Source organism: Chiloscyllium punctatum, chromosome 3, assembly GCF_047496795.1.
Source record: "Chiloscyllium punctatum isolate Juve2018m chromosome 3, sChiPun1.3, whole genome shotgun sequence".
Lineage (NCBI taxonomy): Eukaryota > Metazoa > Chordata > Chondrichthyes > Orectolobiformes > Hemiscylliidae > Chiloscyllium > Chiloscyllium punctatum.
Window position 1 is genome coordinate 18,415,853 of NC_092741.1, and position 27,520 is coordinate 18,443,372.

The 27,520-nt window shown below is 44.5% G+C and overlaps 2 protein-coding genes across 5 annotated transcripts in view; one reads left to right on the forward strand and one right to left on the reverse strand.

Moving 5' to 3' along the window:
- The window catches only part of susd4 (sushi domain containing 4), a 231,690-nt gene extending 231,286 nt beyond the window's left edge, over positions 1 to 404 (reverse strand). For 3 of the 4 annotated variants that reach the window (XM_072550741.1, XM_072550736.1, XM_072550740.1), the window contains exon 1: positions 149 to 296. The gene's annotated coding sequence lies outside the window, so the exon portion shown is untranslated. Of the gene's footprint in view, positions 1 to 148 lie in introns of all 4 variants that reach the window. The other variant, XM_072550737.1, reaches the window with a different exon arrangement.
- On the forward strand, positions 187 to 26,803 carry LOC140456497 (coiled-coil domain-containing protein 185-like). The gene is made up of 3 exons (XM_072550742.1): positions 187 to 445; positions 14,902 to 15,475; positions 24,619 to 26,803. The coding sequence occupies exons 1-3, from the start codon at positions 187 to 189 to the stop codon at positions 25,568 to 25,570; spliced, it is 1,785 nt and encodes a 594-aa protein (XP_072406843.1). The 3' UTR covers positions 25,571 to 26,803.
- The last annotated feature ends 717 nt before the right edge of the window (positions 26,804 to 27,520 follow it).

Consider the following 27,520-nt stretch of genomic DNA (forward strand, 5'->3'; position numbering starts at 1 on the left):
ACAACACAAGCGGAGGTTCACTCAGTTGATGAGTTCTGGAATAGGGCTGTATTTATTGCTAGGGCAGCCCGACAGTCCACTTTATTTGACGTGATCTTGTGTGGGCGGCTGCGGCCGTGGTTTGTGCCCCCCCCCCCGTCTCCCTTACCCCGGTCCGTGTCCGTGTCCGTGTCCGGGTCCGGGTCCATGTCCCGGGCCCCCTGCTCTGTCCTCAGCCCTCGCCTGGATCTCTATAATTTCCAGAGCCCGGAGGCCGAGCTGCGCAGCCGCTATGTGCTCACCAGCCCGCGCTCGCTCCAGGCGTGCGCGCGCCGCCACGTGCAGCCCGTCCAGCTGCTGTCCCGCTCCCTCCGCGAGCTGGCGCGCGACGCCCCGCTCGAGCCGCTCCGACACCTGCACCGCCGCTACCAGGAGTTCGAGAGGGAGCGCCGCAGGAGGCTCCGAGGTGAGGGGCGGGGTCAGTCAGGGGAGGGAGGGAGGGGACGGAGACCGATTGGGCGGGGAGAAGGAGGAACAGATGGGGAGGGGCGGGGACAGGGAGAGGCAGGGACTGACAGATGGGGTGAGGACTGACAGATGAGGCAGGGAGGGGGAGGGGTAGGGACTGACTGATGGGGAGGGGTGGGGTCTGACAGATGAGGTGGGGACTGACAGATGGCGTGGTGACAGGGAGGGGCGGGGACTGACAGATGGGGAGGGGACTGACACATGGGGCGGGGACTGACTGATGGGGCGGGGACTGACTGATGGGGCGGGGACTGACAGATGGGGCGGGGACTGACAGATGGGGAGGGGACTGACAGATGGGGCGGGGACTGACAGATGGGGAGGGGACTGACAGATGGGGAGGGGTGGGGACTGACTGGGGAGGAGCGGGGACTGACTGATGGGGTGGGGACTGACAGATGGGGCGGGGACTGACAGATGGGGTGGGGACTGACAGATGGGGAGGGGTGGGGACTGACTGATGGGGCGGGGACTGACTGATGGGGAGGGGACTGACAGATGGGGAGGGGACTGACAGATGGGGAGGGGTGGGGACTGACAGATGGGGAGGGGTGGGGACTGACACATGGGGCGGGGACTGACTGATGGGGAGGGGACTGACACATGGGGCGGGGTGGGGACTGACAGATGGGGAGGGGTGGGGACTGACAGATGGGGAGGGGTGGGGACTGACTGATGGGGAGGGGACTGACACATGGGGCGGGGACTGACAGATGGGGAGGGGTGGGGACTGACACATGGGGCGGGGACTGACAGATGGGGAGGGGTGGGGACTGACACATGGGGCGGGGACTGACTGATGGGGAGGGGACTGACACATGGGGCGGGGACTGACAGATGGGGAGGGGTGGGGACTGACAGATGGGGAGGGGTGGGGACTGACATATGGGGCGGGGACTGACAGATGGGGAGGGGTGGGGACTGACAGATGGGGAGGGGCGGGGACTGACAGATGGGGAGGGGTGGGGACTGACTGATGGGGCGGGGACTGACAGATGGGGCGGGGACTGACAGATGGGGAGCGGCGGGGACTGACTGATGGGGTGGGGACTGACAGATGGGGAGGGGACTGACACATGGGGCGGGGACTGACAGATGGGGAGGGGTGGGGACTGACACATGGGGCGGGGACTGACAAATGGGGAGGGGCGGGGACTGACAGATGGGGAGGGGCGGGGACTGACAGATGGGGAGGGGTGGGGACTGACTGATGGGGCGGGGACTGACTGATGGGGCGGGGACTGACAGATGGGGAGCGGCGGGGACTGACTGATGGGGTGGGGACTGACAGATGGGGAGGGGACTGACACATGGGGCGGGGACTGACAGATGGGGAGGGGTGGGGACTGACACATGGGGCGGGGACTGACAGATGGGGAGGGGCGGGGACTGACAGATGGGGAGGGGCGGGGACTGACAGATGGGGAGGGGTGGGGACTGACAGATGGGGAGGGGTGGGGACTGACTGATGGGGCGGGGACTGACAGATGGGGCGGGGACTGACAGATGGGGAGGGGTGGGGACTGACAGATGGGGAGGGGCGGGGACTGACAGATGGGGAGGGGCGGGGACTGACAGATGGGGAGGGGTGGGGACTGACTGATGGGGCGGGGACTGACAGGTGGGGCGGGGACTGACAGATGGGGAGCGGCGGGGACTGACTGATGGGGAGGGGCGGGGACTGACTGATGGGGTGGGGACTGACAGATGGGGCGGGGACTGACAGATGGGGTGGGGACTGACAGATGGGGAGGGGCGGGGACTGACTGATGGGGCGGGGACTGACTGATGGGGTGGGGACTGACAGATGGGGAGGGGACTGACACTTGGGGCGGGGACTGACAGATGGGGAGGGGCGGGGACTGACCGAAGGGGCGGGGACAGGGAGAGGCGGAGACTGACTGATGGGGCGGGGACTGATAGATGGGGCGGTGACAGGGAGGGGTGGGAACTGACAGATGGGGTGGGGACTGACAGATGGGGCGGGGACTGACTGATGGGGTGGGGTGGGGACTGACAGATGAGGTGGGGACTGACTGATGGGGTGGGGACTGACTGATGGGGCGGGGACTGACAGATGGGGCGGTGACAGGGAGGGGCGGGGACTGACTGATGGGGCGGGGACTGACTGATGGGGCGGGGACTGACTGATGGGGCGGGGACTGACTGATGGGGTGGGGACTGACTGATGGGGCGGGGACTGACAGATGGGGCGGGGACTGACAGATGGGGCGGGGACTGACAGATGGGGCGGGGACTGACTGATGGGGAGGGTCGGGGACTGACTGACTGGGGCGGGGACTGACTGACTGGGGCGGGGACTGACTGATGGGGCGGGGACTGACTGATGGGGTGGGGACTGACAGATGGGGCGGGGACTGACAGATGGGGTGGGGACTGACAGATGGGGTGGGGACTGACAGATGGGGTGGGGACTGACAGATGGGGTGGGGACTGACAGATGGGGTGGGGACTGACTGATGGGGCGGGGACTGACTGATGGGGTGGGGACTGACAGATGGGGCGGGGACTGACAGATGGGGTGGGGACTGACAGATGGGGTGGGGACTGACAGATGGGGCGGGGACTGACTGATGGGGTGGGGACTGAGCTATGGAGCGGGGCGGAGACTGACAGATGGGGAGGGGTGGGGACTGACAGATGGGGCGGTGACAGGGAGGGGCGGGGACTGACTGATGGGGTGGGGACTGACTGATGGGGCCGGGACTGAGCTATGGAGCGGGGCGGAGACTGACAGATGGGGCGGGGACAAGGAGGGAACAGTCAGGGGACTGGGTGCGTGAGATAGGGATGGGTTGGGACGGGACATGGGGTTGGGACAGACAATGGAATGGAGGGGGTGGGACAGAGAAGGTGCGTAGTGGGGAAGGAATGGAGGATGAAGGGGTGGGACATGGAGGGACAGGTGAGGGTGATACAGAAGGGGAGGCACATGGGGTGGGACCGGGACAGAGGGGAAGGGATGGAGGAGGTGGACAGGTGAGGAGGGCCAGGGGTGGAAGTTAGGAGTGGGAGGGACAGGAGGCCTAAGGATGAGAGGGACAGCAGGGAAGAGGTAGGGATGTAGTGAGGCAAATAGACAGAGGTGGGGAAGGATGGGCTAAGGGGGAGGAACAGGTGAGAAGGAACAGAGGTGAGGAAGAGGGTTAGGGGAGGGGTGAGAAGGGGTAGAGATGAGGGAAGGATGGGGAGTGGGAGACAATGGGGGTGGGGGAGAATGGAGGGAGGGGATAAAAATGCTGAAAAGTAAGTTCTTCGCATATGTTTTTATGCATGTCTGTGACAACAGTTCAACGCACAAGGGCAAATTAAAGTTTATCGATTAATAAAAGTGTAGGATAGACATTTGGTGACCTGTGTGTTGAACAAGTTCATATCCTTAAGTGCCTGAGAAGAAATAATAGCCCCATTCAGTTATACCAGAGCATGTAACATCTGTAGTGCGACCTTTAAATGTGTGGGCCATCAGATCATTGGTTGCCCTGAATGGAATCAGCCAATAGTTGACGGAGAAAAAAAATCTTCATAAAGAATGAGAACACACGTGTTGCCCTGTTTGATTGTTGCATAATTTGATAATCAAATTCAGCAATATTATTAGTGCATAAAATATAAAAACTGGATGTCCAATTCAGTAATTAGAGATGAAGATTGCCACGGTCTTCCTTCAGAATTCCAGATCATAAATAATTTGGATGTCGAGACTTGCCTTCTTTCCCACTGTTATGACTGAGACAAGAGGAACACACAGAATTAGAGGCCCCAATTGTTGCATCGATAGCGTAAATATATTAATTCAATCACCAAAATAGCCATTTGATTTTTGTTTTGTATTCATTGGCAGTTGGTTGCTAATGAGTATGATTGTTCATATGGGAAATTCTGTGTCAATGGTCATAGTGCTCTGTGGGTCATTATGTAACTAATGAGCCTGATCCTGGCAGATGTTTCTGGTCCTTAGCATTCAGATTGTTGGCCTTCCATTCTACAGTTTCTTTTTGTTGCCAGATGTTCTCTTCATATTGAAGTTTCCTCCAAGTCTCTCATGTATTGATATCAATGTTGCATTTCCTGAGAGAAATCTTTGAAATGCTTCATTTGTCCTCCTCCTGTCTGAATCGCTTCCTTGAGTTGGACAAAGAGGACTTGCTTTGGTCGTCAGGATTCAGGCATTTTAGGAATGTTGGTGGTGTGACGATGCTGCTCCTTTAACAAGGTTAGCTGTTTTTGGCTTTTTTTAAAGAGAGTTGTAAAAGCAGTGATTCCAAAAGATCTGTGTTTGAAGGTTTTAGAGCCAATTTGATTATAGCTGGCAGGTACCACCTCAGGCAAAAGGTTTTCAAGTTTAAAAAAAACTTGTACAATGAAATGGGAGCGGCCAGTTCTCCCAGCTCAGCTTTTCTCTGGTTTGGTTTGATTTTAGTAAGCAGAGTTTGAAGCTTCTGGACCCAAAGAAGCAGGTCCATGCTGGTCCTTCCTCTCTCTGATGTCTCTCCTGTAGGACCTTTTTGTGCCAAGGGGTGTTGAGGGGAATTATTGCAAGTATTTGGAACAAAATCATTAAGTTGGTGTAGTCTTTTGGGTTTTCGAATAGGTTGTTATTCTGTATTCTGCTGTCTTTTGTTTGTCAAAGAGTGTGGTGCTGGAAAAGCACAGCCGGTCAGGCAGCATCCTGAGGAAGAGTTTATGCGTGAAATGTTGATTCTCCTCCTCAGATGCTGCCTGACCTGCTGTGCTTTTCCAGCACCACACTCTTTGACTCTGATCTCCAGCATCTGCAGTCCTCACTTTCTCTTTTGTTTGTGTTTCATTTGGTAATCTTGTTTTACTTTAAAACTAAGAGGTTAGGCCAGCTGCATCACTCCTGGAACATCCACTATACACCTGCTTAAAACAACGAGCAAAGTCGGGGTCCAGACTTTCTTGAAATGTTTGGGGGGGGTCTGGCCTGGTTCATAGCACTGGTCTAGTGGAATTTGTTGTGGATGATTATGGCATTGATGCTGGTGCTGTTAGCTGCCTCAAGGACACCGCTGTCACTATGCCTGTCCTCCTAGCTAATGCAGCGAATTTGTCTCCAGTGCTATTGACGGTACTTCTCGAGAGCCGTGAGTGGTGTCTATACATAGTCCAAGTTGCTGAGCCATTTGGAAGAGTGGGAAGGGTGACTGCCTTATACATAAAGGTCTTGGTAGCACAGATGTTATGCTCGTCCGAAGGCAGTGCTCTCAGAGTGGATGTGATGTTTAAATTCTGCCTCAATGGCAGCCTTAGATGTGATGTGGAGATGCTGGTGTTGGACTGGGGTGGGCAAAGTCAGAAATCGCACAACACCAGGTTATAGTCCAACAGATTTATTTGAAATCACAAGCTTTTGGAGTGTAGCCCCTTCATCAGGTGAAGTGAGAGGTAAGCACACAACACAGAATTTATGGGCAGAGAGATCAAAAGATCCTACAAATGGTGTGTGTGGAGTGTGGAATAATAAGTCTCTGCAGGTGACCAAGGGTGTTAGACAGTGTGAGTAAAGTGTCAATATCTGAATAACAACCAAAGGGATGACCACAATCAGATTATCGGTGATAATTACAAAAAATTAAAAATAAGGTGGTGCTGGAGATAAATCAAATGACTGGAATGACATGGAACAAAAACACAAACTGCTGGAAAACCCCAGCTGGTCTGGCAGCATCTGTGAAGAAAAACCAGAGGAAGAGTCACCACACTGGAAATGTTAACTTCGATTTTTCTTTGCAATGCTGTCAGACTTGCTGAGTGCCCCCAGCAACCTGTGCCCTTGCCCCTGAATTGCATCCGTAGTTCTTTTGGTTTTTATCTGACTGGAATAACATCATAGGTATAAGGGTCACATGCCGAGGGTCTAACCAAAGTCACAAGTAAGTAATAAATAAGTATTTAAGATTGAGCGATCGTAACAATTTATCAAGGTGATGGTGTCAAAACAGGACAGTAAGGAAGACTTTTATTGGTACAGAGTGGTGTGGTGGGGTCACATGAAGTGCGACATGAACCCGAGATCACAGTTGAGGCCCTTTTATTGGTATGGAACTTAGCTATCGGTTTCTGTTTGGCAATTCTTTATTGTTGTGTATCTTGAAGGTTGCCTTGGAGGACGCTTACCCGAAGATCGGAAGCTGAATGTCCATGATGTTTGAAGTGTTCCCTGACTGGGAGGAACATTCCTGTCTGGCAATTATCCATTAATTCATTGTCATAGTGTGTGCATGGTCTTGCCAATGTACCATGCCTTGGGGCATCCTTGCCTGCAGTGTTGGACTTCTGTGAGTATCTTACAGAAGTTACCAAGGCAGGATTGTGTGTTGTTGTGGTTGATGTTATCCGGAAGGCTGGGTAGTTTGCTGCAAACAGTGGTCTGTTTAAGGTTTAGTGGTTGTTTGAAGGCGAGAAGTGCAGGTATAGGGATGATCTTGGCAAGATGTTTGTCGTCATCGATGATATGTTGAAGGCTGTGAAGAACGTGATGTAGTTTCTCTCCACTCTGGGCAATTACTGGATGATGAAGGGGACTTTATCAGTCATAGAGTCATAGAGATGTACAGCATGGAAACAGACCCTTCGGTCCAACCCGTCCATGCCGACCAGATATCCTAACCCAATCTAGTCCCGCCTGCCAGCACCCGGCCCATATCCCTCCAAACTCTTCCTATTCATATACCCATCCAAATGCCTTTTAAATGTTGTAATTGTACCAGCCTCCACGACATCCTCTGGCAGCTCATTACATACACGTACCGCCCTCTGTGTGAAAAAGTTGCCCCTTAGGTCCCTTTTATATCTTTCCCCTCTCACCGTAAACCTATGCCCTCTAGTTCTGGATTCCCCCACCCCAGGGAAAAGACTTTGTCTATTTTTCCTATCCATGCCCCTCATAATTTTGTAGACATCTATAAGGTCACCCCCTCAGCCTCCAACGCTCCAGGGAAAATAGCCACAGCCTGTTCAGCCTCTCCCTGTAGATCAAATCTTCTAACCCAGACTTGTAAATCTTTTCTGAACCCTTTCAAGTTTCACAACATCTTTCCGATAGGAAGGAGACCAGAATTGCACGCAATATTTTAACAGTGGCCTAATCAATGTCCTGTACAGCCGCAACATGACCTCCCAACTCCTGTACTCAGTACTCTGACCAATAAAGGAAAGCACACCAAACGCCACCTTCACTATCCTATCTACCTGCGACTCCACTTTCAAGGAGCTATGAACCTGCACTCCAAGGTCTCTTTGTTCAGCAATACTCCCTCGGGCCTTACCATTAAGTGTATAAGTCCTGCTAAGATTTGCTTTCTCAAAATGCAGCACCTCGCATTTATCAGAATTAAACTCCATCTGTCACTTCTTGGCCCATTGGCCCATCTGATCAAGATCCTGTTGTAATCTGAGGTAACTTTCTTCGATGTCCACTACACCTCCAATTTTGGTATCATCTGCAAACTTACTAACTGTACCTTTTATGCTCGCATCCAAATCATATCCTGTATCTGTCTTGTGAGGAGGCCGTTGAGGTTTTTTGCTGTAGCACATTGGAACTGGCAATTGATGTGTTGAGCACCCTAACCTGCTCTTATGAGGGTGTCCTTCAAAATAGAACATAGAACATAGAACATAGAACATAGAACAATACAGCGCAGTACAGGCCCTTCGGCCCTCGATGTTGCGCCGATCAAAGCCCACCTAACCTACACTAACCCACTATCCTCCATATACCTATCCAATGCCCGCTTAAATACCCATAAAGAGGGAGAGTCCACTACTGCTACTGGCAGGGCATTCCATGATCTTACGACTCGCTGAGTGAAGAACCTACCCCTAACATCAGTCCTATATCTACCCCCCCTTAATTTAAAGCTATGCCCCCTTGTAATAGCTGACTCCATACGCGGAAAAAGGTTCTCACTGTCAACCCTATCTAACCCCCTAATCATCTTGTACACCTCTATCAAATCACCCCTAAACCTTCTTTTCTCCAAAGAAAACAACCCCAAGTGCCTCAGCCTTTCCTCATAGGATCTTCCTACCATACCAGGCAACATCCTGGTAAACCTCCTCTGCACCCGTTCCAGTGCCTCCACATCCTTCCTATAGTATGGCGACCAAAACTGCACACAATATTCCAGAAGCGGCCGCACCAGAGTCTTATACAACTGCAGCATGACCTCAGGACTCCGGAACTCAATTCCTCTACCAATAAAAGCCAGTACGCCATATGCCTTCTTCACTGCACTATTTACCTGGGTGGCAACTTTCAGAGATCTGTGTACATGGACACCAAGATCCCTCTGCTCTTCCACACTACCAAGTAGTCTACCATTAGCCCAGTAATCCATCTTTTTATTACTCTTACCAAAGTGAATCACTTCACACTTAGCTACATTGAACTCCATTTGCCACCTTTCTGCCCAGCTCTGCAGCTTCTCTATATCCCGCTGTAACCTGCCATATCCTTCCTCACTGTCTACAACTCCTCCGACTTTCGTATCATCCGCAAACTTGCTCACCCAACCTTCTAACCCTTCCTCCAGGTCATTTATAAAAATGACAAACAGCAATGGTCCCAAAACAGATCCTTGCGGAACACCACTAGTGACGGCACTCCAAGATGAATCTTTGCCATCAACTACTACCCTCTGTCTTCTTCCAGAGAGCCAATTCCTAATCCAAACCTCCAACTCACCCTCAATGCCATATCTCTGTATTTTCTGCAGTAGCCTACCATGGGGGACCTTATCAAACGCCTTACTAAAATCCATATATACTACATCTACCGCTTTCCCCTCATCTACCTCCTTCGTCACCTTCTCAAAGAATTCAATAAGGTTTGTGAGGCACGACCTGCCCTTCACAAAACCATGCTGACTATCCTTGATCACATCATTCTTATCCAGATGTGCATAAATCCTATCCCTTATAATTCTCTCTAAGACTTTGCCCACAACAGAAGTGAGACTCACTGGCCTATAGTTACTAGGATTATCCCTACTCCCCTTCTTGAACAAGGGAACCACGTTTGCTAGCCTCCAGTCCTCTGGCACTACTCCTGTAGACAAAGAGGTCACAAAAATCAAGGCCAATGGCTCTGCAATCTCCTCCCTTGCTTCCCAGAGAATCCTAGGATAAATGTAATCAGGCCCAGGGGACTTATCTATTTTCACCCTTGCCAGAATTTCCAACACCTCTTCTCTACATATCTCAAAGCCATCCATTCTACTTATTCGTGCCTCAGTATTCATATCGACAACAATGTCCTGTTCCTGAGTGAATACTGACGAAAAGTATTCATTCAGCGCCTCCCCAATCTCTTCAGCCTCCACACGCAACTTCCCATTACTATCCTTGATTGGACCTATTCCTTCCCTAGTCATTCTTTTATTCCTAACATACCTATAGAAAGCCTTAGGGTTTTCCCTAATCCTACCAACTAAGGACCTTTCATGTCCCCTCCTTGCTGCTCTTAGCTCTCTCTTCAGGTCCTTCCGGGCTACCTTATAACTCTCAATCGCCCCTATTGAACCTTCACGCCTCATCTTTACAAAGGCCGCCCTCTTCCATTTAACAAGGGATTCCAACTCCTTATTAAACCACGGCTCCTTCACACGACCCTTTCCTCCCTGCCTGATAGGTACGTACTTATCAAGGACACTCAATAGTTGCTCCTTGAACAAGTTCCACATATCAATTACGCTCTTGCCTTGGAATCTACTTTTCCAATCCACACATCCTAAGTCATGCCTCAACGCATCATAATTTCCCTGCCCCCAGCTATAACTCTTGCCCTGTAGTACACACTTATCCCTCTCCATCACTAGAGTAAAAATCACCGAATTGTGGTCACTGTCCCCAAAGTGCTCACCTACCTCTAGTTCTAATACCTGGCCTGGTTCGTTACCCAGAACCAAATCCAGTATGGCCTCACCTCTTGTTGGCTTATCTACATATTGTGTCAGGAAACTCTCCTGCACACATTGCACAAACACTGACCCATCTAACGAACTTGAGCTATAGCTTTCCCAATCAATATCAGGAAAGTTAAAGTCTCCCATAACAATCACCCTATTACTGTCACTCTTCTCCTGAATCATCTTCGCAATCCTTTCTTCAACGATTCTAGGACTATTAGGAGGCCTGTAAAAGACTCCTAACAGGGTGACCTCACCTCTCCTATTCCTAACCTCAACCCAAACTACCTCAGATGGCAAATCTTCATCCATCTTCCTTTCCACCGCTGTAATACTATCTTTGACAAGCAAAGCCACACCCCCCCCTCTTTTACCCCCACCTCTGACCCTACTAAAACATTTAAAACATTTAAAATCTTCAGGGTCTGTCGCATTCCTCCTCATCTGAGCAGATACTGTTTATGCATAGGGCTTGTTCATAGGGGTGGCTTCTTTAATATGTTTAGGTTGAAAGCTAGAGAAGTGTAGCATCATGAGGTTATCGTGGGCTTGTGGTAAAGTGAGGTACTGAGCTGTCCGTCCTTGATGGAGATGCATGTGTCCAAGAATGAGACTGATTCTGAAGAGTAGTCCACGGTGAATCTGATGGTGGGATGAAAATTATTGACATCACTCTGTAGTAGTTTAAGTGATTCCTCTCCATGAGAACAAAGGAAAAAAAATCATTAAGTATCTGGTATATAGAGTTGGTTGGAGGTCTTACACAGCGAAGAAGTCTTGCTTGAACTTGTGCGTGAAAATATTGGCATATTGGAGTGCAAATTTGGTTCCCATGGCTGATTCATTGTCTGAATAAAGAACTGATTGTTGAAGGTGAAGATGTTGTAGTCGAGGATGAAGTGGATGAGTTGCAGGACAGTGCCTGGAAATGAGCGGTTGTTAGTGTTGAGTACTGAGGCTGTTGCAGTGACGCTATCACCTTGGGGAATGCTGATGTAGAGTGCTGAAATGTCCATTGTGAATGTTAATCCTGGTCTGACTGGTCTGTGGGTGTGGAGTTTCTAAAGAATCTGTAGTGTCACAACAGAAGCTGGGGTTCCTTTTACAATGGGTTTTAAGATGCCCTAAATGTAGCCAGGGAGGTTCTCACACAAGGTCCATTGCCTGATACGATCAGATGTCTGGATGTGTTGGCTTTGTGTATCTTCGGAAGGCAGTAGTAGTCTCCTATACGAGAAGTATGCAGAATGAGCGTGCATAGAATACTCTGAAGTCTTGTTCAGTTCAGTTGATGGGTGTGTTCTTTGGTTGGATTATCTATCGTGTTCAGTTGTCGGTATGCTTCTTTGCAGTAGTCCATTCTGTTCTGTATGACAATGGCTCCTCCTTTATTTGCTAGTTCGATGACAATGTTGCAATTGGTCTTGAGATCATGGATGGCATTGTGTTGTGCTTGGGTGATGTTCTGCGCTATCTTGTAAACCCAGCTGATGAATCTGGTGTTAACACATCTCCTGACGGCTGGAGAGCAGCGGCCTTTTGAAGGTGAATAATTCGACTCTTTCCTCTTTGGTTCTTGGATCTCTCTGTGGATTGTTCCAGTTAATTGGTTGTCTCATTGGCCTTGCTGCTGACATCTTGGAGTTTGTGGAAGAATTCCAGAGCCTCATTCACTTGATGATTTCCTCTTTGTCTGCTACCAAACTAGTGGGGTCTATTTTGATAGTGGCGCAGAAATTGAGCCCTTGGCTGACCCTTCCTCTGGTCTTTCTTCACAGATGCTGTCGGACCTTCCTAGCAGCTTGTGTTTTTGTTCCGTGTTATTCCAATCATTTGGTTTGTCTCCAGCACCACATTTATAGAATACATGGTTAGTAAGTTTAAAAATTGTTGGTATTGTAGACAGTAAAAAAAAGTTATCTCAGATTGGAACAAGATCTTGATTAATTGGGTCAATGGTCTGAGGAGTGGCAGATGGAGTTTAATTTGGATAAGTGCGAAGTATTGCATTTTGGTGAAACAAACAAGGACAAGAATTATAAAATTAATAGTAGGACCTTGGGTAGTGTTGTAGAACAGAGACTGAGGAGGAGGAGAGATTAACGTAATAACGTGGAAATAGTTTGCAGTTTAAAAAGGTGACAAGAAACTATAGATTTTACATAATGAGTGAATGAAGACAAAAACATTTAAAAAATTAGACTTCATTTATGTTGTTATAGATTTTCATGTGTTCAAAATGAAATGAGTTCAGAATTGGCATTTCATTTACAATGGGAAGAGGAAAGTTATGAATACCATATAGTGTGGATGTAGGTTTGCTCGCTGAGCTGAAAGGTTCATTTTTATTTTGTAAATTAGAATATTATTTCAACAAGCCAACACACACTGCAGCACAGAGGAACTATGCAGAGCAGAGGAAAATCACCTATACCGTGTATTCAAAAAGAATGGGTACCCAATGAACACAGTCCGTCGATTTCGCAGCAACAAACCCAAACAAGCAGATAAAACACATCCAGAAACCCTAGCCACTCTCCCCTACATCAAGGACGTCTCAGAAATGACTGCCAGACTACTCGAACCCCTTGGCAAACCCACCAACACACTAAAACAGCAGCTAATGAACTTGAAAGACCCTATACAGACAATGAGCAAAACTGACATCATTTACAAAATACTGTGCAAGGACTGTAACAATCACTATATTGGAGAAACAGGCAGAAAACTAGCCACCAGGATACATGAACACCAACTAGCCACAAAACGACATGACCCTCTCTCACTAGTATCCTTACATACAGATAAGGAAGATCATCGCTTCAACTGGGACAACACATCCATCCTATGACAAGTCAAACAAAGACACGCACAAGAATTCCTAGAAGCATGGCATTCCAACCGGAACTCTATCAACAAACACATCAAGTTAGACCCCATCTACCACCCCCTGAGAAAAGGAACAGGAAGTGACTTCACCGCAGGAAATAACATCACCAACCCAAAGAAACCCAAACATATAAATAGAAAGCAGGAATTTTCAGCATTGCTTCGCATGCGGTCCACTGAAGATGTTATCTAATAAGGTAACGAAATGTCTGGAAATGAAGCTTTCAGCTCAGCAAGCAAACCTACATCCAAAACCTCAACCTGAGCTACAAATCTTCTCAAAACTCACGAATACATATAGTGTTTCAGATGTGGAAAATTGGCACTTCGGGTCATACAGCAACAGAAACCGACCCTTCAGTCCAACCAATCCACGCTGACCATAATCCCAAACTAAACTAGTCACACCTGCCTGTGCATGGCCCATATCCCTCCAAACATTTCTTATTCATGTACTTATCCAAATGTCTTTTAAATGTTGCATCTGTACCTGTATCCATCACTTTCTCTGGAAGTTCATTCCACACAGAATCCACTCTGCATAAAAAAAGTTGCACATCATGTCTTTTTTTAGATCTTTCTCCTCTCAACTTAAAAATATGCTCCCTAGTCTTGAAATCCACCACTCTAGGGAAGCGACACTTGCCATTCACCTTATTTATACTCCTCGTGATTTTATAAACCTCTATAAAAAGTCCTCAACCTCCAACACGCCAGTGAATTAATTCTTGCAATTATTGATACAACTGGGTCCATCAGTTTTTTGCTTCTGTGATGAAAGATTCTCAGCTACAACAGGCCAAGCCTTTTTTTCTAATCCTAAATTTCATGCCTAAGTATTCTCTGGGTAATTGAGTCAACCTTAACTAAGAAGTGTTTTTCTGCTTAGTCTTTAACTTTGAAGTGACAGTCTTGGCTTAATTGATACCAGAAGGTTGTGAGTTCAGGTCTTGCTCCAAAGCTTTGAATACATAATCTAGGCTAGCACTTCGCAGTTTTGCAAAAGTGCAGGATTGTATATTCCTGTTTTTCTGCTGAGTTGTTAAACCTGATCCCATTTGTCCTCTAACAATGTTTTAAACAAATTCCAAGGCACCGCCCAAAGAAGAGCTTGGAATTCTCCCCACTGACCTGTCTAACATTTAAGTCTCAACAAATATTACTATAACTGCATGGTCTGGATATTTACCTTGTTATGTCTATGGGATCTTGCTATACATAACATTCCTGCCATGCATATCTAGTATACTAATGACTAGATTTTAAAATTACTTCATTCACTGTAAAGGAAAATTATCCAAGTCTATATATGATGAAAGGTTCTTCAATGGATGTGTGGGTTCTTTTTCACTTTTACATTATTAATTGGTGGGGGCGGGGGGGGGGGAAGGAGGTGTGGGATCAGGGAGCTTTCCAGAAGATAGAACAAAGAGTTGTTTTGATCTTGAAAGTGAGGATGCATGATTTTGGGGTTCATTCATTTCATATTAAATAGGATGGTGCAGACTGACTTTTGGGTCATTTGGCAATTTTACTGTTAAATTTACAGAGTGCAGAGAAGAGAGACAGCGCATCATAGAGGAAGAAAAGGCCAGAAGAACACCCATACCAACTTGTGTGAAATTTTCTGCGCCACAATCTACAAATGAATCTGGTCTCCCCAAAACTGATGTTCTGGATACTGTCCATGAAGACCAGAGCTCTTCAAGAGCTCCTCTATCAGATGGCAAGAACATATCATCATCTGTGGGGGCCATTTCAGAAGAAAGTAAAAGACCAGTGGATATGTCTACACAGCAGAAGAGGAAGAATTCGCAGGACACCAGTCTGAGTGGGTATTTTCGCAAGAACACCAGTCTAGGTGACCTAAGGCAGTCCCCTGCTACAGCAAAGAAACTGGACAAACTCGTTAGTGAGATTCGAAGGGAAACCAATGTGATCATTCCTGAACGTGATAGGAAGATTGCAGCATTAATGCTGGTTAAACATCAGGAAGAACAGGAGCGATTGGAACAACGTCTCAGAGCCCAGCAGTTCTGGGATAAACTGAAGAAGACAGAAAGATTAGCACAAGTGAAGCTAGAAGCTGAAAGACAAAAAGGCCTGATCAAGAGCATTGGCAGGTGACTGTATTAAACATTGTTTTTTTTCATGAAGTTTGTTTAGCCTATCAGTACTAACGCAGTGTAGAAGAAATACATAAGCTTTAGCATAAGCCTCTGGAATTCTTTGATGATTTATAAAAATATTTTAGCTCCTTAATTCTTGGTATTCTTGTGTAAGATTGCAGTCAGTCCTTGAGCAGCAACATTTCCACTCAGGAAATGTAGACAATCATAAGATTTGTACCACTTTAAATTGTATTTTGAATTTATCATCAAAAATTAATCCACTCTTCCTCGTTGTCCGGCCTCAGAAAAACGGTAATGAAAATGTATTGCTTTCCAATGTAACCTCATTTTAATATTAAAAAATTAATGCAACTGAGATGTCAACAGCACTAAAATAAAAAAAACCAGAATAATAACATTTTGTATGTAATTATCAAAAATTATTGATCAGGACGTATACATCATACAAGTTTTATTATTTCCTGGAATTGAACAAGTCTCAGTCAATCTTCCCCCTGACCCTTTGTGATTTAAAAAAAAAGTTCAGTGAAGGTTCTCTGTTTTCATGACCAAAATAGTCACATATTTGCCCTTCTGTACTTGAAAACTAGGAGCAGGGGTAGGCTCTTTGAAACTGCTCTGTCTTTCCAAGCTGATCCTTTACCTCAATGCCATATTCCCATTTTCTCCCCATATCAACTTATGCCCGTAATATCTAAACATTCATCTACAGTATCAGTTTCTTGAATATCTTCAGTGACATGGCCTGCACAGCCATCTGTAGTAAGAATTTCACAGGTTCACGACACTACCCTTTGAATGAAGAATTTTTTCCCAATCTTAGTCCTACATGGCCTAATCTGTATTCTGAGACTGATTCCTAGTTCTAGATTCTCCAACCAGCAAAAGCATCCTCATTGTATCTAGTCAGTCCAGTCCTGTTAGAATTTTATATGTTTCAATTGGATCTCCTCTCATTCTTCTCAACTCCAGTGAATTCAGGCCTAGTTGAAACAAACTCTCCTTTTAGAACAAATCTGTCATCCCTGTATCAGCCCAGAGAACCTCTGCTGCTCTGTCTCTCTATGGCAAATATATCTTGGGTAGGGAGACCAAAACAGTACTTCATGTGTGGTCTCACCAATGCTGTATAACTGGAGTAAGCCTTTCTGAACTCTAATATCTTGCAGATCCTTGCTGCATCTCTCTGTCTACCTTTAATTGACTGCTATACAAAGATACCCAGATTCCTTTTGTACATCCACATTTCCCAATATAACCACTTAAATAATATTCTACCCTTCTGTTTCTCACAGTGAAGTGCATAGCTTCACATTTAACCAAGATGTCCTGCATCCATCATATTTGCGCACTAACTCAACTTGTTTAAATCACCTAAAGCCTCCTTGCATGATCTTTTACCAACAGTGGCCACCATCAGTGCCAAAGACCCAGGTTTGATTCCCACCAGGCGACTGTCTGTGTGGGTTTCCTCCAAGTACTTCAGTTTCCTCCCACAATCCAAAGATGTGTGGGTCAGGTGAATTGGCCATGTTAAATTGCCCATAGTGTTAGGTGCATTAGTCAGGTTAAGGGTAAGGGAACAGGTCTGGATGGGTTACTGTCCGCAGGGTCGGTGTGGACTTGTTGGGCTGAAGAGCCTGTTTCCATTCTGCATGGAATCTAATCTAATCTAATTTTAATCCCACCCAGATTTTAGGTCATTATCAAGCTGATAAATATTGCATTTGATTCCCTTGTCCACATTACTTATATGTAGCATGTAAAGCTAGGGCCCAAGCACTGATCCTTTTGATATCCCTCTGGTCATCGTCTGCCACTTGGAAAAAGGCCTATTTATTCCCACTCTCTGTTTCCCGTCAGTCAACCAATTCTCAATCTATGCTAGTATCCCACATCCATCTATCCATGTATCCCATATACTTTAATGTTCGTCACTAACCTCTTATGAAGGGCATTGTCAATAGCCTTTTTAATGTCCAGATATGTCACACCCATGAGTTCTTGCTTATCCATCCTCAGTGCATCCTTTTCTTAAATAAAACTCCAGTTGATTTATTAAGCCTGATTTACCTTTCATAAACCCATACTTGCTTTGTCCAATCCTATTACTGTTTTCCAAATGTTCTGTTTTCACATCTTTTTAACATAGACAACATTTCCCCACTACGAACAGCTCAAATGAGTATTGGTAGGTGATCCATATTTTAGCATAATTGTGGGGGAAAAAGGGTAAAATAAGAGTAAATTTTCTAAAAGGGGAATTCAAACATGCTTGGCTGAGAAGCAAGTAGGCTGGAAATAGCAACGATAATGGAAATCTGTGACAGTTCAAGAGGACACTGGCAGAAAGGTGAGTAAGGAAATTTAGGCTGAACGTGACCTGATCAATCAAACGCATGGAACAACAAACTCCAAACCTTGCTCTACTGAGCAGCTGCGATAAGGATCCAATTTCAAAAAAGCAAGAAAAATAATACCTGGCAAAGCAAGCGAAATACTGCAGAAAATCAAAAGTAGTACAATAAGCATAAAGGTGAATTCCAAAAAGAAGTTCAGGAAAGAAGAGTAAACAGATCAGGAAACATATGGAGAGAATACACCAAAAAAACCTTTTTTTTTGTGTTAGAAGTATGTAAAGCGCAAGGATAAATGAAGCAACAAGTCAGCTATATTATGATCAAAGTGACAACCTATCTGTGGAGACAGAGAATATGAGTAAGGGACATCTTGGAGACTTTGAGCTTAACTTCACCGAAGATCAGGTCGATTATCACACTATAATTAAAATGAGAGTGATACATATCATGGGAAGAGCATGTTAGAGAGGAAATCTTATTATGTTTGACTTATTTAAAAACATATCCATCCCCATTTCTGAATGAATTCAAAGTCTGGTTGGAATATCTGGTCGGCATGGACAAGTTGGACCAACGGGTCTGTTTCCATGCTGTACATCTCTATGACTCGTAAGTTATAAAAATAGGTTGGGTTGTTTGGGACTTGGCTCACTGCAGTGCAGGAGATTGAGGAGTGACCTTATAGAGGTTTATAAAATCATGAGGGGCTAGATAAGGTGAATAGCAAAGGTCTTTTCCCTAACGTGGGGGATTTCAAAACTAGGGGACATATTTTTAAGGTGAGAGGAACAAGATTTAAAAAGGACACCAGATGGTTCATGTTTGGAATAACTGTCAGAGGAACTGGTGGATACATGTACAGTTGTACCATTCAGAAGACATTTGGATTAGTAAGTGAATAAAAAAGATTCGGAGGGAAATGGACCAAACACAAACAATGGAACTAGTTTAGTTTGGGAACATGGTCAGCATGGACTAGTTGGGCCAAAGGATCTGTTTCCATGCTGTATGACACATTGTGTTTTACTGATATTAGGGTATCTGATCTGTAATTCTATCTCTTTTTTTTAAATAATGAAGTTATATTTGTCACAATCCAGTCTGTAAGAAATGCTCCACAGTCTATTGGATTTTGGAGATAATCACCAATACATCCAATATTTCCAGGGCCTCTTCCTTTAATACTCTGGGGTGCTATTAGGCCCTGGTGATTTGTCAGCCTTTATCAAATAATTGACCCAGCACCTTTTGTTTTTTAAGCTGATACTGATTCCCTTCAACTCTTCTCTCTCACTTTATCCTTAGTTCCCTAACATTTCTGGGAGGTTACTTGTGCTATCTTTTGTGAATTCAGAACCAAAGTATGTGTTTAATGTTTTTGCCATTCATTTTGTTCTTATTATAATCTCCTTAGCTGCTGACTGTAAAGGACCTATATTTGTCTTCACTGATCTTTTTTATCTTCCTGTGTGTGTGTGTATGTGTATAGTTTCTATGTTGCTTTTAGCATCGTAGAATCCCTACAATGTGGAAACAGGCCTTTAGGCCCAACAAGTCCACACCAACCCTCCAAAGAGCATCCCTGCAACCCTGCACCTCCCATGGCTAACTCACCTAGCCTACACATACCTGGACACTATGGGCAATTTAGCATGGCCAATCCACTTAACCTGTACATTTTACACTCGTATTCTATTCATTCCCCTCTTAATCAAGGTTTTTGTTCTCTTTTGCTGAGTTTCAAATGGTTCCAATCCTTAGGCTTGCTGCTTCTTTTTGCAATTTTGTATGTTTCTACTTTGGATTTAATATTGTCCCTAATATTGCTTCCTACAATGATGAGAACCACACATTAGCCCTGATGTATATTGCTCCCAATAAAGATAGCAAATGTTAATATTGTACTGTTACTGGGGGAATGTCGCACTATTGCCTCGCTCTTTGCTCAGGAACTGGTAATTTATTGCTGCCTACCAAAGTTTATGAAGCTTTCCTGCCCACCGACCAGCTTCTATCACTTTCCTCTGCCACCCCTCAGATACCAAGCAAAGCACAGGTAATGCTTCCTGGATATTGGAGCAGGGGCTGTCTTGGAGGAGGGGAAGCTTGCCATCCCCTCCACTGTTTCTGTGACACCCTAAGTACTTGACCTAAGTATGAACTTGAATAGTCTGCCCCTTCTGTCCACTGTTTGAAGGCAGTTCATGTATATGGTGCAGTAACTTACCATTACCTTGCTGAAATTACATGGGATTGGTAACTGCCAGTTTCAGGGGATTATTGTTACACTTTACTGAAATCTTAGTGCCAGTTTAGCAGTCCCTGATCATTCATTGAAATCAACTTCATCAACAATGTGTTGGCCAAACTAGTGGAATTGAGAAGCTGTTTTCTTTTTGATGTCTGTTAAAGGTTTTGAGTAATGAAAGTTCAGACAGTCTTTGCTTCCAGACTATACCAGAAAGCTGTTTTCATTCAATTAAAAAAATCCAAAGATTACCACATTAAAGTCGCTTTGCTTAGTATTGCTCAGATCAGGTACCAGATTAATCAAACAAAACAAAAATTTCTGGATAAACTCAAGTCTGGCAGTATATGTGACATCAAAACCACTGTTAAAGTCTAGTGATCTGAAGAGCCAAAACTAGGATCAGTTAATACAGAACATACAACAAATGAAGTTTTAAGTCACGTTCTTAGGTTTTGCACAAAACAACACGTTCGTCAGCTGAGGCAAACCTAATATGCCGCCTATTATTATAAACGTCCCCTAGTATTATAAATGCCACCTATTATTATAAACGTCCCCTATTATTATAAATGTTGCCTATTATTATAAATGTCTGCTATTATTATGAACGTCCCCTATTATTATAAACGTCCCCTATTATTGTAAACATCCCCTATTATTATAAACGCCGCCAATTATTGTAAATGCCGCCTATTATTATAAACGTCCCCTATTATTATAAATGTTGCCTATTATTATAAATGTCTGCTATTATTATGAACGTCCCCTATTATTATAAACGTCCCCTATTATTATAAACGTCCCCTATTATTATAAATGTCGCCTATTATTACAAATGTCCCCTATTATTATAAATGCCCCTATTATTATAAATGCCACCTATTATTGTCAACGTCCCCTATTATTGTCAACGTCCCCTATTATTGTCAACGTCCCCTATTATGATAAATGTCCCCTATTATGATAAATGTCCCCTATTATGATAAACGTCACCTATTATTATAAATGTTTCCTATTATTATAAATGCCACCTATTATTATAAACGTCGCCTATTATTATAAATGTCCCCTATTATTATAAATGCCCCTATTATAAACATCGTCTATTATTATAAACGCCGCCTATTATAAATGTCCCCTATTATTATAAATGTCGCCTATTATTATAAATGTCCCCTATTATTATAAATGCCCCTATTATAAACGCCGCCTATTATTATAAACGCCACCTATTATTATAAACGCCGCCTATTATTATAAATGTCCCCTCTTATTATAAACGCCGCCTATTATTATAAACGCCGCCTATTATTATAAACGCCGCCTATTATTATAAATGTCCCCTATTATTATAAACGTCGCCTATTATTGTAAATGCTGCCTGTTATTATAAATGTCCCCTATTATTATAAATGCCCCTATTATAAACGTCTATTATTATAAACGCCGCCTATTATTATAAATGTCCCCTATTATTATAAATGTCGCCTATTATTATAAATGTCCCCTCTTATTATAAATGCCCCTATTATAAACGTCGCCTATTATTATAAACGTCGCCTATTATTATAAATGCCCCTATTATTATAAACGCCGCCTATTATTATAAATGTACCCTATTATTATAAACGTCGCCTATTATTATAATTATTATAAACGCCGCCTATTATTATAAATGTCCCCTATTATTGTAAATGCTGCCTATTATTGTAAATGTCCCCTATTATTATAAATGTCGCCCATTATTATAAATGCCACCTATTATTGTAAATGTCGCCTATTATTATAAACGCCACCTATTATTGTAAACATCCCCTATTATTATAAACGCCGCCTATTATTGTAAATGTCCCCTATTATTATAAATGTCCCCTATTATTATAAATGTCGCCTATTATTATAAATGCCACCTATTATTGTAAATGTCGCCTATTATTATAAACGCCACCTATTATTGTAAACATCCCCTATTATTATAAACGCCGCCAATTATTGTAAATGCCGCCTATTATTATAAATGCCCCTATTATTATAAATGTCGCCTATTATTATAAATGTCGCCTATTATTATAAATGTCGCCTATTATTGTAAATGCCGCCTATTATTGTAAATGCCGCCTATTATTGTAAACGCCGCCTATTATTGTAAACGCCGCCTATTATTATAAATGTCCTCTATTATTATAAATGTCCCCTATTATTGTAAATGCCGCCTATTATTATAAATGTCCCCTATTATTGTAAATGTTGCCTATTATTGTAAATGTCACCTATTATTATAAAAGTCCCCTATTATTGTAAATGTCCCCATTATAGTAAATGTCGCCTATTATTATAAACGTCCCCTATTATTGTAAATGCTGCCAATTATTATAAATGTCCCCTATTATTGTAAATGCCGCCTATTATTGTAAATGTCCCCTATTATTGTAAGTGTCCCCTATTATTATAAATGCCCCTATTATTATAAATGCCCCTATTATTATAAACGTCCCCTATTATTATAAACGTCCCCTATTATTGTAAATGTCGCCTATTATTATAAATGCCGCCTATGATTGTAAATGCCGCCTATTATTGTCAGTGTCCCCCGTAATTGTCAGTGTCCCCCGTAATTGTCAGTGTCTCCTATTATGAATGTCCCCTATTATTATAAACGTCGCCTATTATTGTAAATGCTGCCTATTATTATAAATGTCGCCTATTATTATGGGCAGCACGGTGGTACAGTGGTTAGCACTGTTGCCTCACAGCGCCAGAGATCCGGGTTCAATTCCCGCCTCAGGCGACTAACTGTGTGGAGTTTGCACGTTCTCCCCGTGTCTGCGTGGGTTTCCTCCGGGTGCTCCGGTTTCCTCCCACAGTCCAAAGATGTGCAGGTCAGGTGAATTGGCCATGCTAAATTGCCCTTAGTGTTAGGTAAGGGGTAAATGTAGGGGTATGGGTGGGTTGCGCTTGGCGGGGCGGTGTGGACTTGTTGGGCCGAAGGGCCTGTTTCCACACTGTAAGTAATCTAATCTAATCTAATCTATTATAAACGCCGCCTATTATTATAAACCTCCCCTATTATTATAGACGTCGCCTATTACTATAAACGTCGCCTATTACTATAAACGTCGCCTATTACTTTAAACGTCGCCTATTATTATAAATGTCCCCTATTATTATAAATGTCGCCTATTATTATAAATGTCGCTTATTATTAATGTCGCCTATTATTATAAATGTCACCTATTATTATAAACGTTCTCTATTATTATAAATGTCGCCTATTATTATAAACGTCCCTATTATTATAAATGTCACCTATTTTAGTTCCATAGGTTTTTGATAAGAATCAAATAAAACTGAAATGAATGTTCACTTTCAATTTATATTGATTTACCATATGGAATTGCATGTACTGGTTTAAAGTTTTTGTTTTATGTAACCTAGTGATACTAATACTGTAAGAAATCTCTGTTTCATTGTACTTCATTGAACTTGAGTATTTCTGTAAAAAGAATAATTTGTAAGAATATCAATTTCAGGGGAAAACCAGCGTTTATTCTGCAGGGGCTGAGTGCTGATTGATAGGCAAGTGGACTTTGGCAGAGCTGTTGCCTTGAAGAATGCACCCAATAATACTGATTGACAATTACGAACAAGGCTTTGTTTAAATTTAAAGCCTAATTGGTCAGGCCATTGGCCTCAGAAACAGTCCAGTGCTAAGACAGATGCAGTGCAAGTATGTGTTCTTTTGTCTGAAGGACCAAACCCAGTGTATCAATATATGTCGCTTCTCATAAGCACAAATATCCTGCACTGTGCCTGACTGTCCATCCTTTCACATTCAGGATTATTTTGTTCAGTAACAGAATTACACCTCATGTTAGATACTGTAATGTGAATGTTGAAGGAGCAGACTGCTTGGGTACAGTCAGTACCTTGTCTTTTGCAAACAGCTCAAGGGACTTGCTCAACTACCCTCTCAGGCAATATATTCAATATTCAAAATCTGGGTGAAAAGGTTTTCCTCAAATCCCTTTAAAACGTCTTGCCTTTCACCTTCAAATTATGCCCCCTTGTTACTGATTCTTTGACTAAAGGGTAACAGCTGTTTTCTATCCATCCTGTCCATGCACTTTGTAATCTTGACTATCAATCAGATATCTGTCAGCCTTCTCTGTCCAGCCTCTCTTCATTGCCAAACTGCTACATCCTAGGCAACCATCTCCTGCAATTGCATTCTCCCTATAGTGCGGTGACCAGAACTGCAAACAGTATTCCAGCTGTGGCCAAAACAAAGTTCCATACAATTCCAACATGATCTCCCTACTCTGATAATCAGTGTCATGACCTGATCTGATAATCCTCAACTCCACTTTCCTGCCTTTTCCCCAAAAACCCATAATTCCCTTGCTGATTAAAAATCTGCTTATCTCTGGCTTGAATATACTCTGGAATATCCTAAGAATGTCCAGAAAAGGTGCAATATAAATCCAAACCTTTCTTTACACAAACTGCAATTCATATGTTCACAGGTGGAGAAAAGAACGGGAAATGAGACAGTCCAAAATTCAGCAAGAAGTAAAACAGCTGGCTGAACTACGGAAGAAAGACGTGATTTCCAAAGAAAATAAATGGAAAGTATTGGTTGAGGAGCAGGAATTAAAGAAAAAAGAAAAATTAGAACAAGCCAGGTATGAAGCAGAAATCCGTAAACATCACCAAAATCAATTACGGGAACAAATGGAAACCATCAAGCAAATTAGCAAGGAACAAGAAGTACAGGCTTCACAGGTAAAGCTGTCAAATGCAGCTCAGAAGCGACTGCTGAAAGAAGTGAACAACCAGAACAAAATCAAGCTGGACAATGAACATGAAAAGCTGAAGCACATGATCATGAAAAAGGAGATTGACAATCTGACCAAGACTGAAGAATTAATGGTGAGGATGTCACAGGAACGGAAGCTTTTACAATTCAAGGAAAACCATAAACTTCTAGTAGAAGAAAGAAAGAGAGGACTGAGAGAAAAAGCAACCAGGGAAAAAAGCCAGATCCTTCAAGCGAAGCTAAGGGCTGAAAAACTAGAACAGGAGCAGAAGGAGCGTAAGGAAGCACTGGCTGAAATCTCTGACCTCAAAATAGAACAAGCTCAGAAAACTATGTTAAAGTGCATTCAAAATAAAGCCCTTCAGACACAAAAGACCAGGTCAGAGAAAGAGAGGATCCACCAGCAGATAAAAAAGAAGGTCGAGGAGGAAGAAGAATGGCATCGACAAGCGATGGAAGAAACAATTAAAAGGAAAGAGAAAAGAAGTGAAGAAATTTTGAAAGTGAAGAAAGCAACTATTGAGGAGTCCCGCCAAGTTGCCCGAGCAGCCTTCCAAATGAGAGAACGTGTGCGAGAACAGATCAACAGCCGTTCATTTGATCAAATGGCTATGGAAGCTGAGCTTTGGGCCAGCTTAGTGAAAAAAATAGCTTCCTGATGTCTGAGGGGAGAAAGCTGGTCGACTTGGTTCCTTATTGGTCGGACTCATATTATAAAAAAAAGGATTTTGTTTTTGCTTTGTTTGATGACACTATGGCAAAAAGTTACGGGTTTTTGAAAAAGGCAAACAGATTGATGCTTGTACTTCAGTTAATAGGCCATGAAGTGATGAAGGTCTCAAACTTAAATATTCTGAGAATCTATTGCAGGATTATTTTGTGGGATCTGATTGTGAAGTAGAATTATAGAATTTATTGCTATGTAAACATAACTCAAAGCTTTACCATGACCATATTTGTTCCACCAGTGTTGTGAAGCCATAGAAAACAATTGTCCTTTTTGATATTTGGAACAATGTACAATGTTTTACTTGTGCATGTTTATATATTTGGGCATGTATATAGAACAAGTCCTTGTTGTTAAATCATTCAGGAAACAGAATCTTCAAAACTGTGAACTTTGAGCCATCCATAACAGTTATGTTTTCATAAGATTGTGAAGAAAATTGTTGCCAAATTCCCCTCCACAAAGTCCAGCTTCCAAATGACTTTTTAGGTACTAGTGGATTGTGTTGCATTGTTGACAGTAACTTGCAGGATGTGCTTTATGTATTTCTATCTGTTTTCAACACATATTCGGGATTTCAGGTAGGTAGCTTGCTCTTCATCACTAATGGAATATCCTGTCATCCTTAGTTTTGGGAAAAGGAGGCAGGTTGTTGGAGAAGTGCAGAAAGTTTGGTTTGCTGGAGGCAGTTTTATCAGAAGCGTCCTGGAAAAAGTAGTGAGCTCAATGGGATTTCCTTCATTTTTTTAGTCTCCTGCTCCTCCTTAATCTGTTTTTATCCAGTGCATCACGGCTGTCACATCATTTCTGAAATCCTGCCCTCGAAACTTTCCCTGTTCACCCTTCCCACTAGCACACCTTATTCTTTACTCTTGGTACTCATTGTCTTCAGTCCTCAAATTTGTCATCGCCCATAGGCTTCAGCTTCTTCATCTCGTTTGCCTTCAGAATGCACCTTACATTCCCTCTCTGTCCTTGTCTCTCACCCATCCTTGCCCTCTCTCTCCTTCATAACCTCAATTGTTTTCCTTCCCTGTCTTCCTCTGCTTTCCCTGACCACCTCCTCATTTCCTCCTTCCTCTTTCCCCCTCCTTGACCACTTTTCTGCCCCCTCCCCTCTGCTGCCTCTCACTCCCCCTCCTCCCCTCCCCTACCCTCCCCATCTCTCCATTCCCCCCCCCCCCCCCCCCCCCGCGCTCCCCTGATCTCCCCGGCCCCCTTTCTACCACCCAGTCCCCTATCCTTTCACACCTTTCCTTTCTGTGCCCTTTCTGCTGCCTCTCTCCTTCCCTACAACACCTTTCCCTCCCCCAACTCTTCTCCCTTCCTCCCCCACTCCTCTCCCTTCCCCCCCCACTCCTCTCCCTTCCTCCCTTCCCACTCCTCTCCCTTCCTCCCCTACACCTTTGCCTCCCGCCGTCCTCAGCATTCCACTCCTCAGTCCCCCCACTCTTCTCCTTTGCACCACAATGCCTCTCCTTTGCCACCCCCACTCCACTCCTCCCCACACCAGCTCCATCTTTTTGACCCCAAAATCCCAGCTCCTCCCCCTTTTCCCCTCCACACTGCCCTCTCTGTTCCTTACACCCCACACTCGTCTCCCTGCCTCAGCCCCACACTCATTGCCGGTCCCCCACCCAACTCACCTCTGTTCCTTCGCCCACCCCCCCACTCGTCTCCGCTCCCCCCACTCGTCTCCGTTCCCCCCCGCTCGTCTCTGTTCCTCAGCCCCCACACCTCTCCCTTCCTCCCCCCACTCCACTCCCTTTCTCCCCCACTCCTCCTCCCACTCCACTCCCTTCCTCCCCCCACTCCTCTCACTTCCTCCACCCCCATTCCTCTCCCTTCCTCCTCCCACTCCTTTCCCTCCCCCACTCTTCTC